This window comes from Anoplolepis gracilipes, chromosome 6 (genome assembly GCF_047496725.1).
Source record: "Anoplolepis gracilipes chromosome 6, ASM4749672v1, whole genome shotgun sequence".
NCBI classification, from domain to species: Eukaryota; Metazoa; Arthropoda; class Insecta; order Hymenoptera; family Formicidae; genus Anoplolepis; species Anoplolepis gracilipes.
This window is the reverse complement of record NC_132975.1, coordinates 9,742,498-9,756,951: the sequence shown is the minus strand read 5'-3', so window position 1 is coordinate 9,756,951 and position 14,454 is coordinate 9,742,498. Positions and strand designations below refer to the sequence as shown.

General features: G+C 31.1%; 2 protein-coding genes across 2 annotated transcripts in view; both read right to left on the bottom strand.

The window, feature by feature from the left end:
* Positions 1–168: 168 nt before the first annotated feature.
* On the bottom strand, positions 169–3,748 carry LOC140667284 (uncharacterized). The gene is made up of 7 exons (XM_072895060.1): positions 3,234–3,748; positions 2,882–3,060; positions 2,639–2,811; positions 1,686–1,899; positions 1,390–1,572; positions 1,127–1,310; positions 169–969 (listed from the first exon to the last, which is right to left on the bottom strand). Exons 1-7 carry the CDS (start codon positions 3,335–3,337, stop codon positions 636–638), a joined length of 1,371 nt encoding a protein of 456 aa, XP_072751161.1. The 5' UTR covers positions 3,338–3,748; the 3' UTR covers positions 169–635.
* A 101-nt stretch (positions 3,749–3,849) lies between these two features.
* The window catches only part of LOC140667315 (cysteine-rich hydrophobic domain-containing protein 2), a 169,631-nt gene continuing 159,026 nt past the window's right edge, over positions 3,850–14,454 (bottom strand). The window contains exons 4-7 of the mRNA XM_072895128.1: positions 9,950–10,699; positions 8,800–9,010; positions 8,534–8,650; positions 3,850–8,431 (exon numbers count right to left, since the gene is read on the bottom strand). Coding sequence (XP_072751229.1) covers positions 8,381–8,431; positions 8,534–8,650; positions 8,800–9,010; positions 9,950–10,071 — 501 coding nt within the window. The 5' untranslated portion in view covers positions 10,072–10,699 and the 3' untranslated portion in view covers positions 3,850–8,380. The remainder of the gene's footprint in view (positions 8,432–8,533; positions 8,651–8,799; positions 9,011–9,949; positions 10,700–14,454) is intronic.

Here is a 14,454-nt window from a genome sequence, read left to right as displayed (position 1 = left end):
TTGAAATATATTAGAATATTTCAATATATGCAAAAGTTTGTCAAGTCATTAGCTAATTTTATGAAGAAAATCAAAATTGTTAACTCTATATCCTACCGAAAAAAATAAATCTTAATTGTATATATTAATTTATCCAAAAAATTCTCATTAGTACCAGTATTAGCATGATATTTTTCATCAAAGGTCTGAATTGGGACCAGGATCTTAGTTCATAAGATGAGATTAGGAAAGGCGAGTGATAATAGCAAAATTGGTAGTTATATTTAAAATATAATAATAAATCCTTACTAGGTATGTAATTAAAATTCTAATTAATTCTTAAAAATTATGCTATTCTGTGAGAAATGCCTAATATGCAATGTGATATTTTGCAATGTTTAATGTGTAAACATTTTACATACGTGTATGCAAAATAAACTAGAGAAAATAAATAAATTTTCCTGTACCTACCTAAATAAATTCCAGAATTAAGAAAGTATAGACGTGTATGTGAAAAAAGCAATAATTATTTATAAATTTTGAATTGAATAGATACATATATATTTATTTTTTTTTTTTTTGCAACAAAAGATGAGTTTTCTTGTGTATGCAATATTTTCATTAAAGAATTTTTTTTTGTAAAATATATTTTGTTTTTATAACTGAGTAATATCGCTATTTCTTTCGTTAACATTATTTCCCATAATATTATTGTCGATAAATTGTTTACTTCGCATAATAGATCTTGTCAACAATATACTAGAAGATCGTACCGCCATCATATGTTTATGACAATTACTCCATGTGTTACATTTTAATATGTTTCTATGACACAAATGTGAATTTGTACAATTTTTCAACGTTTGCGTTACGACACTTCGGAACTTCTTTCCTGCAAGATAATATAGAAAGAAGTTTATTGCAAAATTCCAGTGGTATATGTGAAAGAACAAGCCGCGGCACCATTTGAGAAACATTTTTTCTTGCAACCTGAAAAAATAACACCGTACCGTCTTAAAATATATATATATATATATATATATATGACGCAATAATACTTATCATATAAATGTCTCAAGTAGAAGAATATAGCTTATGTTAGTGTAACATTAGAATATTCATATTTATATTTTGTTATATTTTTTACCAGTGTATATATCGTTCATTTTCTTCTACATTTTTAACAGGATGTTTAATTAAAATTACATCCCAATAAAGTTCTAATGTTTCGACGATTCCGAGTGGTAGCAATAAAATTAAATGCACTATTGATACAGCGAGCAATGTCCTACTAGAATTATGAGTTTTGTTGCTTTTATATCTGAAATTATCTAAAGCAGAAATCGTACATTCTTAAATCTATTGTCATAACTTTGTACATACATTATAGTAATCACGATGGTGACTTACGAGTTAATTCGTTGTGAATTTTATAGGACTTTCTCATGCGAATAATCAATAACAAGTTACCGATAGATATAAAAAGCAATGGTAACCAAGTAGACAGGGCAATATAAAAGTACATAGCGTAGCCCCATGGTTTTATTTTCTCCTGACATGGTATAAATTCGAAAACACTGTCAGTCTCGTATCCTATAATTTGTAATTCATTAACGATAGCAATGTAATAACGCATAATAATAATAATAATAATGTAACTGAATTACAAATGATATAAAAAATGATACGATTGTAGTACACTTTACCGCCAGAGTACAACTTTGTTAAGGATATTATAAAGCTTATGCAAATTAAAGTTGTGATAATTATAACTGCGGAACAATTCTGGCAACCGCGAGTTCCAAATGGAAACATTATTGCGATAACGCGCGTCCACGTGAGAGCAACGATCAACCAAGTCGACGTAAATTGGAAAAGCTCCATGCTTACGGAACTGGTGCCGCATAAAAATCTGCTATTCTGAAGAAATATTATTATGAGTATTATATAAAACTATAACTATTTAATTCTGTTTTGCTGTCAACAAGTATCCTTTTTTAACGTGCTATAAATTATTCAATTATTTTATTTATACTAGTTTAAAGCATGATATTACAAATGTATGTACGTAATAAAGAATTAATAATAAATCAAGTAAAATTAAAATAAAAATTTAATCGATAAGCTTTTTGTACTAAGATCAGACAAGTATTTAAGGAGATGTGTGCAATTATAAAATCAAATGACAAAATTATCTATTTTTATATTTCTAATAAATTTTTTTTCTTTCTCATGTTTGGCTTCATTTTGATCGATGCTTGTTGTACGTCAATTTTTTGGCAACTTTAATCTTTTATAATTTTTAAATTTTCCTTTAAATCGAACGATCAAATCTTAATTTATTTCTACACAGATTTAAAAAAAATAATCAGCGTCGAAAAACTATCTATATTATATTAAAAAAAATAACATTTGGACCAGTATTTTTTCAAGAAAGAGATATAAACATTGAAAAATATTATTATAACAAAGTTTCAAAGCCTTTTTAAATGTTAAATATTTTTTATGCATTTCTATTAGATATATCCAAAAATTATTTTATATAGCTCAAACAATGTTCAGAGATTCATTTATTTAAAAAAAATAATTGGAATTTTAATATTTTAGTCATTGCACCCGTCTCCTTAATGATGCAAAATGTGTAGACATAAATATTTACCCTAAAAAGATCATTAACAGATGTCGAATGTGACTTTGCGACGCTGACAGCATAATTAAAAATTAATGCTCCATTATCCGATATAGCGAGCGCGCTTAGATAAAGTGACAAATTAGAGTCACATAGCACTGGTGTGCTCAACATACTAAAAGATACAGTATTTAGCAATACACCTATACGAAGTATACGAGTTACAACTTTGTGTAAGAACGGTCAAAATTTGTGCACAGTAGCATTTCTTACCGAGTACTATAATAAATGGTGTTACATAGCGGAGCAAGAAACGGACGAATCTGACAAACGGCTGCAACGACAGCCAGTAAGAACGTACTTCGCAGGGCCATTTAATTTCTAGATCGGATTGAGTATAATTACGAATAAAATCTAAAACTGTTATGGGCAAGGGGCACGTTGAAACGGTGCTGAAAATGAAAAAATATGGCATATTTATATACAAGTAAATATTCGTAATAAAAAAAAAAAAAAGAAACGATGAAGTAGTACATCTATTTTTCCTCGCATCGCTTTTTGTAACATTCGATTGTCATGCTTTCAAATAAAATAATGTATCTAATGTCGTGATATATTTCCTCACCTGAAGGTATACGTAGAGGAGAGCTCGTTAGACTCCACCGATTGTGACAGCATATTCGCGACGAATATTAACGCTTGAATATTTCTATTATGTAGCAATATCATTTTGCACTAAATATGTAACATTCGATCTTAATCGAGAACCTTAAATTCTACTCTAGTTTCTATAACTGAAGAAGTATTATCTGTTCTGTACTACAGATATGACTAACAATGGATTCCTTTTAATTAGAAGCTGCAAAGCATCTGTTGTCAATTATCATAATGTGACGTAGTATTATGATTAACATTTCGAAATAAGCAGTTGTATCTTATACACTGTTATGTTTAGAGTGCATTAACATCAGAAATGAGAATATATATCTACTACTATTACTATTTGATCAAATAAGACTGCGATTAAAGCTAAACTGCATTTAACACGGTTAATAAAAAATAATTATATTATATATATTGAATCTCATTATATCAAAAAACAATAATCTGATTAATATTTTTCAATGACTAGAAGGCACCTTTTGATAGAAATAGCAAGCTTAAAATATGTATATATCTATATATATATATATATATATATATATATATATATATATATATATATATATATTTGACATGTATATAATTGTAAAACTTTATTTTCAAACCGAAAAACAGTTAACATAGTACACAAATTTACATGATTAACAGAAGGTATACGAGAAAGATATAATCATAGCAAAAAATTAGTCGTAAAATAAATTGCATGTAATGTCAATTGTGTTAAAATTAAAAGCTTTGCTTTAATGTTACAATGTATTTGCGTACATTTCTCGTATCTCACATTGTCGCATCAATGAACATTATAATCCTCTAAAAGGACAATTTCTATCCGTTGCAAATTGATGATATGCTATTTCGATCCGTCATATAATCTTATGCAACGGCTTTGCGAGTTCGCAGATATTTATTTTATTTATGCGCAATATATATATATATATATATATTCCTCTATATATATATATATATATATATTCCTCTATATATATATATAGAGGAACCACTCTCATTCTATACAAATATATTTCTTAATGTCTTATTAACATATAATATTTACATTTATGATTTACACAAATTTACGAGTGAAAGGCACATGTTGAAACCACGATAGCTTGACAATAATTTTGCTACTTAGCCACTCTTGCGCCAAGAATGTCTTGCAACTATAATTCTTCCCTATATTGGCTTTAAAATGTTACATAAATAAATGCCTTGGCAAGTTACATATCTAATATATAACTAAACTAATGCATGTAATGCATATGTATGATATGCGACATTCTACAACTTTTATTCGTATTGATCTGCCGTTAATGATACCTTTCGTTATATTTAATTTGCACAAAAAATATTTAATCTGAAACATAACTTTACTATATTCAATACCAAATCGTAAATTCTCAATCGTACATTTTTCTCGATAATCACTCTTCATTGCATTTTCCATATTTCTTTTGCATCTATCAAAAATATATTCTTTTCTTCCAATGTTCTGCAATTTAATCATCGGTATCATAAATTTTGTCACTCTATACATTCTAACGAATTCATCATATCTTATTTACATTATTATTACACTTCTATACATCTTGTTACATAACGTCGATATTTTCATTATCCAACTTCTTTCTAAGAAAAAATATTTCCGATCCTTCGGATGATATTCGATCTATAAGTAATAACAAATGAAACAGATCTGAGGTGTAAACCAATTTCGGATAATTGGTTTCTATATGATATAACATTTGTGTTTTCTATAATTCAATATAAATACATGTTTATATATTTATTGAATTATTATTTATATATTAAATGATATGAGCAAATGGAAGAATCTTTTTCTCGAATAATGCTTTGATATTTTTTTCCATTCATACATCCAACATGTACAGTACAATATTAGCTGAGTTTCTCTATAAAACAATGCGAGTTGAAAAACAGTTTCGAATTACAGAAGTATATTTGCTTAAAATGCATAGCTTCTAAAGTGAATGAACTAGTTAATTGTTATCAAACTAATTGTCTGATGAGCTACGCATAAACATCGATAGTCTATATCTATATTTAAACTATGTAAACTATGTGTCGCCATGTTTGTTGTCTAAATAGATAATTACGCAGTTTATGCTTTTAATTCGCTTTCCGCTTCTTATTTTCAAAATAAGACCTTTCCCTTCAAAATATATATAATTTTTATATTTCCGTTACACGATGCTGTTATTTTCTTTTTAGTTAAAGATTATTCGCGTTGTATTTAAAATAATTATTAATTAAATACATTAATTTATGTGGAAAGCTGAAACATTAATGAGAAACAATTACGTTTGTCTTTTTTACAAAGTTTACATAGTTTATAATCTATGCGAGAAAAAGATTGTATAAATTTTCACATAGATAACATGTATATATATATAAGCTATATAATGACTTAATTTTTTAGTATACACGTTAATTTTTAGTATAATCATACACTAAATAATTTTAGTATATAATCATATACTAAAAAATTAATAAATTAATAAAATAAGTTCAATTGTATTACTTGTATTTTCCTGGTGTACGTATTTCAAGAAAACAATTAGACCGTATTTGATCATATTTAAATAGAAATGCGAGCAACAGAGAATAAAGTTTGCTTCTATTTATTGATAAGTTAATCGGTAAGTAATTTTTAGTTCTAAAAAATATGTGAGAATTGTTTTTAAATGTGGTTTAGAACCATACTGTCTCTCGCTTTGCTCAATTTTGTAACACAGCCTTATTTTTATTACATACTATCAAGAGAATTCTGATAGTCAGTTTAGAAAGCACATGCATGGTTCCATTACACAGTACATCTCGGTATCTATGTATATATAATTCAATGTTTGTTCGATAAATCGATTAGAGGGACATTACATATAGAAATACTGATACTCGCTTTATAGGATTAATCGGAAAATAAGATTTGCATAACAATTCGATCATACACCCACTCGAAAATATAATGACGTGATTTTGAGATCACGATTTATAACGATCTTATTATTTGATGTATCATTAACTATGTATTCAACAGATCATAGAGAGTATAATCGTTCCACATTATCTTCACTGAGTGTAATGAGAAATCTGTATAATAATTCTATTTGCTTCATTTTTCAAGATACTAATGATAAATGGATTATTTCCTACAGTTTGTGATTGAAATCAGATATGGCAATATAGCTTATTAATCTACATGACACGGACGCCTCTACTAATGCAACGCTTTTTACTTTGTCTTAATTATTCTATAGAATAAGTACAAATATTAGACAAACAGAGTAAATCTGGTATTCTGTAAAAGGCTTTAATGTAGAGAACCTCATGAGATAAAGCACGGGCATTATGTGTAGTAGTTTGCAATACACATTTGAATTCAAAACTAGTCTTTTGTTCTCGATCACAGCCACTGAACAGTAACAGAAACATTTTGTAGTATTTTTTACATACATTTTGCATACTTTTCTACAACCTTTTTTCTTTTTGCAGGCGCCTGGTGATGAGTAAATTTATTCGTTTTAATATTGATTAGCGTGAAATCAACAATATAGAGCTGATAACAGCTGCATTATCATGTGTTAAACAAGTTATTAGTGGAGGAATATCTGTGTGGAACCATATTAAACTGTAATGTAAAATAGTGCCTACACAACCAAGTTCCTTGATACTATTTTATATTTTATGGGAGACGTCAGCCTGGTATTCTATTTCGGTTTTACACAGGTAAGAGTAATATCATTAACAAGAATAGGGTAAACAGTATCATGATAGCAATGTCATTTAAGTAAATTGAGATATATTATTATTTACAAAATTGAAATTGAAGTGAAATTAAAATTTATTGTGTGTATGAACAAATTTGTCCACTTTTCTTAAGATGTAATTTAAATATTAAAAAAAAAAAAAGTAGATATGTGTGACAGAAATGTTCTTGTAACAAGTTTTATAATTATTTACTTAAAAGCACACAGACAAAAAATTATGGCAATTTGTAGATATATACATATGAGTTCATAACGTTGGTTTTTTTATTATGAAACAAGAAGTAATAAGCTAAAGTAATCTGTCTTACGATATTTCCTACGTCCTTCAGTGTAATCATAATTGTGCTATTGGATAGCTGTACTGTTTACCCTATTATTAGATTTTTGCGTTTCGCAACTAAAATTTTCTTTTATCGTGGCATTTTATATTTATTTTTATATTTTGTCGATATTTTATATTTTTATCAACAAGTTCGCTATCTACATTTCTTGAAATCTACATTAATTATTTTAATTGCATATAACAACGCGCGCTTTCTTACTTCAGATGTTTCGTTCGTGTTAAAATATCCTGTCAAATTTGTATCAGAAAGTAAAGCTGCGCTTTACATATTATACTTTCTAATATCACTGTGGTAGGAAATTAACTTATAGTTAAAATAAGTTTCTATATATGTACACGTACGTATGTACAACGTGCGTGTGTTGTATTACGCACAATTAGACAGATTTATTAGCGAGATTTTTCATTTTTACTTTATTATCTGTATTTTAATATGTTCGTTGTACTGATCAGATTAATTTCTCACCTGAATGCTTAAATTCTAGTTGATTAGTACAGATTTCTGTACATTACAAGGAACTCAGTAAGCATTATCATCTGAGATTATTACGTTCAGGCAATTAAAAAAGTTATCGAGCGGTGTTCTTAGCGCAAAAAATATTTAATAAGAAAAACAATGGAAAACTAAGATGGTGATTTGATTCACAAAACTTGAAACTAATATAAAGAATGCCTATAAAATAATTATCTGATTTTTATTTATATCTTTCTGATTTAGATCAATTATGACTAAATAGATGTCTCTTTTTCTTTCAATGATCAAATTTCATTAATTCATCATTATGTCGAATTATTGTACTGTGCATTCCTACCCATGGTATTTACAAAAATATGCATTAGATAAGTACCAGAAAGAGTACCTGTATCATTATAGCGGCACTTTATCTGCTCTGCATTTTTCTGCATGTAAGTTGCATTGCACAAGATTTATATTGATATATTATTAATTGCACAATTTAAAATGTACTTTATATTGTTTACTTAATCGGGCTTATAGATTGGAATCTTTGGAATAAATTCAATTAGAAGAACCTGTAATGTGAAAAAAGAAGCAATATTATTATTGAGCTTAGATAATACACACATACTAGCTTATTCTAGAGTCTACAATAATACAATTTTGTAATGTCTTACATATTCCATCATAGAAGAGCTATCGCATCTTTGTTTTGCCAATCTCCAATGTAATCCAAGTTTATGATAAAGTCTACTGTTTTCCCATTCTAACAATTTGTTTAATGAGTGTTGAGTCTATAAAAAAAGATATATATATATATATATATATATATATATATATATGTATATATTTAAATATTTAACTTATATTAAACATTTGTTTCACAAATGCTATAAAAATCTTAAGTAATAATACTTATATTCAATTAATAATTATATCTTACCCTTTTGCTCAAACAAATGACAGGCCACAGAGAACATCCTAGGGTACAGCAGCAGCATACACAACCGCAGAATAACCACTTAACATTAACAGGTAAAGTCTTTTTCAGTACACTATTTATTCTCATAACGGTTGCTTTAAATTCTTCTGGTGCCACCCGGGATATCAGGCCATTAGGAAACTCTGATTCAAAACGATTACTGAGACCGAATCTAAAACCAAGAAGGAAAAAGTATTGCATAGATCAATAATCTTCTTTCAACATATGAATAATCATACAACCATCAATCTAAAATTAATGGCATTATATAAGACTTTTAATTCAAGGCCTTTCAAATAAAGCTACATATAAGATAGTGCATACTTTTTTACACATTAAGTCAACAGGATTTATCTAATCTTCAAAGTTAGGGAACTTTGAAAAACTGAATGTCAATATAGCTAATAAAATTTTTATTATTTTATTATTTTTAAAAAATTAACAATAACTTTTGTTATATTTATACATATTAAAATAATGTTAGTTTGTATTATACAGATCAGATATTTGAATAATATTGTTTACTGATTGCAGAACTTACAATTATGCTGAATAAAAAATGTGTTTAAATATCTTTTTATTGGAAATAAGTGTAATTTATCATACATTTACATATTTGTATGCAATTACAAATGCAGCTTAAAATTGCACAGATAATGCACAGACAACTCTATCGACAACAAATGTATTTTATAGTCATATACATATGTATGTACACATAAAACATTGTTTTATTTTCCTTATTTACGAATTCAAAAAAAATATTCATTCAACTTCAAGATTGATGGAATAATGATTTGATTATATGTATGTACGTACAAAACAATTCGCGCGATCGTGCTGAATATGCATTCGTTATCACGGAAAAAACTCAATAACACAATTTAATAACGACTATGACGACAACGACGCGCATCATTGCGCGTTTAGTACAAGACGTTCGCGAAATTGACCGAAATCAGGTGATCCATTGTTTGTCTCCCTTTGTGAAAGAGCGCGTGAGTCCTCCTCCCCCCGCCTCCCCCATCCTCTCCAGACAACAAAGAACTCTCCGATACATCCGTCTGATTATGTGAACATACATACATTTTTTCCACCGATTTCAACTTACACCGTCATATTGCCAGCCCCGCGAATCACAATCGGGTCCGGCACCATCGCGACGTAGTGTTCCTCCAAATTCTGCTCGTTCTCCTCCTCCTCCTCCTCGTAGATCGCGTCGAAATCCGCCATGGTCTGTACGTATTCGCCGAATTCGCTTCCCGCGAACGTGTAAAGCGTATAGCATATAAAGCAAGCCCACGCGACGTTCGTGAACGCGTCTCTTCCTCTTCAACTGGGCCAGGTCGACGACGACGCGCGGACGCGCGGACGCGACGACGCTCTCGCGAAGCGCGTTTCTCACCTCACATTCCCGCCGCGATGGGCTTCCGGCTCGTCGTCAGGCTCGTCTCGCCGCGATCCTTAGGAGCGACGATCATCTCCGCGACCACGAGTTCAGGCTAGGCCAACTGCTAGGATCTCGCACCACGACCTTTTCGACGACGACAACAATCGCGATGCTCTCCGCCAGTGTTTGCGTATATATAAATGTGTCGCACGCGTTCCCTCGCTGCACAACCGCACCGTGCACGACGCGCACTGCGGATATACGCGATGTGTTCACAGCTCATCAATTTTTTCGCTCACTGCGATTCCAGGCCTGCCAACGCAGACACGTGCGCGCATGTGTCAACATTGCTCCGCACTCCGCATTTGAATGACGTAAATGGAGAGCGTCGACGAAAACAGATTCTCTTCTCTTCTCTTCTCTTTGCCTTTTATCCTCTCCTTTTTTCCATCAGGTATTTCCATCCACAATCTGTAACATAATTAACGCAGTAGTAGCTTTAGCTTTTTGCTGAATTAATATCTTTTGTAATCTTTCACTTGGTCTTGCAATATATGATATAAATATAAATGTCTTACTTAAATTACAATTTTTTTTCTCTCACATAAATTGCATTATTGCAAAATTACATATTTTACTTAATTCCCTTTGTAATTAAAACAAAGATATTTACAAGAGATTATTTGATAATCTTGGAGTTCATCGCCTTTGACTTATCTGTTGAGCTGTTTATTCGTCAATAATACTATAGTATTATCGACGATATCAATGATATTAAATATTCAATATTTTCATCGTAGAATGATAGTAAAGTAAAATAAAATCTTGTGGCTATAACTATTAATTGTGCTTTCTTATATCAAAATGTAAAATTACCGACTGTACCGACTGTTAAACATCTATTTATTATTCATTAATAGTTCTCGAATTCAGCATACGATGGCAGTAGTGTTTTAATATTACGGGGTTTCTAGATATGCCATTTGCATTGTCACGCGCGCAAAATATCATGGGAAGTGTAAATTAATATTACCTTATATAAAATGATCGCATCTACGTCGTTGCTCTGTAAGTACCCTGATATTATATATATGTATTAGTTCAGATTATATATAATCTTATCAATTAATACAAAGTATAATAACGCAAAAAAAAAGGAGGAAATAACAAATAATTAACAATTTCGAAATCAGTATGTCTACACGTTCAATACGATGATTTGCAAGAAAGTTGAATGACGCTAATTATTTGCTAATATCATTGTTATATTGCTTGCGATTACATCGTATTTCATATACAATCTCGCCGACTTGCAAGAATACCGCATATGCAAATAATTTTTTTTTAAATCAGTTTCCTCTTTTTAAGTACCTAATATTTTATTCTGTAAGAAAATATCAGCTAAGGTGGATCGATTAAAAGAGAAGTACTACACGCCCTAGTCGCTGAGATATATGAAATACAGTGTAATTGCAAGTAGCAACACATGAAACAATGATTGATAGTTTGCAAATAATTCGCGTCGTTCGACTTTCTTGCAGATCATCGCATCGCATTATTTAACAACGTGCATATCGTGTTTCGAGCTCTCTAACTGTGCTCTTCGAACGTGTACATAGTAATCACGGACGCTCGGTACAGTTAAAATGTGATTAAAGCGGTTACGGATGAGAGTCGCCGGCGTGATTGCGACGCCGATAAAAATCACGGCGAAACAGAGGCGAGGAAAGGTGATGAGATACGATTTATAATTGTCCGACGTAAATGCAGAACGGAGTTGCTTGTCCGGACAGCTATTACCGCAAAGCTATAGCGGAATTCGCGGGAAGTTTCTTCTCTCAGATTTCAACCGCCTGCCTCGGTGACGATCCGCCGTGATTGCAGCTTCCCGAATGCACCGGGAGCGATTTGCGACACGCGAAAATGTGGAGAAATTGCGAGGCACACTTTTATAGTTATTAATCGCGTTGAAAAAAAATTGCATAACTGATACGGTAATGAAAGAGAGAGATTTTGATTGTGTAAATCGATAATATTCGAAAATTTCTCTTTTTTTTTTTCAATTTTCGTGAACATTAAAATTTTGCAATTATAATCCTAATTGCAGAAAGAAGCGCACAAAAACTGAATAAATGAAACAAAAGTGAAAGAAGCGATTTTGCACACACGAAAAGTAATTATTGAATTTTTTAATTTACATTTCTTTTTAGATATCAAATAAATATCGGTAAACAATAAGATTGTCAATTAAAGAATTTTTATGAGTGATTATTATTCACTTCTATCGCGACAACAATAAGTGTCAGAATGACATTACGCACTGCGTAATCGCATTTTCAGTAACAAATCATTTTTTATTACTTCTTCTTACTAGTAATTTGAGGAAATTATAATTAAAACTTTATGCCCTATGTATCGTCATTTTATTCTGGATTCTCACAAATAACACGGTGTATAATTTGTGATAATTTTGTGCTAGTGTAATTTAGCACAAAGAGTGAATCTTCTTTCTTAATACAAAGAGTTTCGTTGCTTTATGCTTGTGAAGAATTGTTCCAGCCGAACACTAGGTTAATTCAGCTGATAATAAGCGCGCTTTTATGTACTGGCAGACGTACCATTTTTATACATTTTTACACGGCAATTTTACGGTCTGCTGAAGCGGCTATATATGGAGAGAGATGCAACCATGGCATCCTTCAACTCGTCTTTCACGTATAATTCATATAAAAATTTGAAAGTCGTGAGAATTTACAAAATTCTTTTTCACGTTACATAAAATTAATCTAAAATAATAATTGATATTTTTATTAATTATATTAAAATTCTTTATGCGAATTGTGTGTGTTATTTATTATTAATTTATATATTATATTTGTTTAGAAAATAGAGATGAATTAATTTGCATGACACTCGTTAAAAAATGCGATTGCATCAGTTAATAATATATCCAGATGTGTATTATACATAAACACGTTCTCAGCGAAAGGAGCCGGTCACGATTTAACATCGCTCATTAACCTCGCTAATAGTCTACATCATCAGGAAATCGATTTCATCTTAATCTTAATACCATCTTTTCCGCGAAAGATACAGTTTTGTGTTTTAAAATCAAATTATATGGAATAATTAAGTCTGAACACTTTTCTCTCTCTCTTTCCATCACTGGTCATATTATGCATTAATCGTGTATATAGAAAGCATAAAATCTCGAATTAATCAAATCTTTTAATTGATAGGAAAAACTGATATAAAAGAACCTATACAAACATGAGCTATAAACATATGTATATTCCCGTATTTTTAAAATAATTTTTAATTTTTTTACAGCGATTTTTTTGTGCAAAATCATGGAAAATTGTACAACAATGCAACGAAGAATGAAGCACCATGAAGAGAATCTCAAGATTAAGATAATCTCGAAATCAGGTAAATAAACCATTAATTCTCGACAATTTTAAATGAAATGACAATTTATTTTTGGCACTCGCAACCCCGTCTTCAAACATTGATGCTAACCGTCGCGTACGACGGTTGATCCAAGCTTGTAGATAAACACGAGGAACATTTTACGCGGAGAGCACGACGTCTTCCTTTCCCTTCACATCGTAGAGGGGATTAAAAAGACGGCGATTAGTCAAGCGAAATCGTCCATTGCGTCTGAACATACGAAGAACACATGCGACTTGAGTTACGCGGCACCTCTCGAAATATAGAGAGAGAGATAGAAGGGGGGGGGGAGGGTGAAGGAGGAAAAGAGAGGAGGTAGCGGCAGGGGAAGTCGACGAGACCGAAAGTACCGACTCGACATTCTTTTCGGCTAACCGCCTACTTAATTAAAACAACATTAAGCCGGCCGGCTTGCGCCGAGAACGATGCTGTCCATGGACCGTGCAACAGACAGACGAAACGAGAAAGAGTTGCGGTGGAACGTGAATGGGTGGGAGGGAGGGTAGTTGCAAAGCGGCTTTTAAATCTCGACTGCAACTGCTGCCGCTGCCGCTACTGCTGCTGCGGCTGCTGAATCGGCTCGTAAAGTCCGCGCTGCTTATTAAATTAGCTATGTCCAATCGATTCGTGGATTTTGTGGAATCGCAAATTCGGAGATTCGGAGAGAGGCGGGACAGTCGTTCAAAGGACTTCTCGATGCGTTTTACTCCTAATAAGAATGTCACAGGGGAGAAAGAGAGAGAGAGAGATATGAGAAATTTCTTTCCTCTTTTTTT

Coding starts and splice junctions, on each gene's coding strand:
- LOC140667284 (XM_072895060.1), bottom strand. CDS start 3,337: ATGATATTGCTACATAATAGAAATATTCAAGCGTTAATATTCGTCGCG. Junction 3,061..3,233: donor TCCTCTACGTATACCTTCAG/GTGAGGAAATAT, acceptor TTTCATTTTCAG/CACCGTTTCAACGTGCCCCT. Junction 1,311..1,389: donor AATTCACAACGAATTAACTC/GTAAGTCACCAT, acceptor TTTCTGCTTTAG/ATAATTTCAGATATAAAAGC.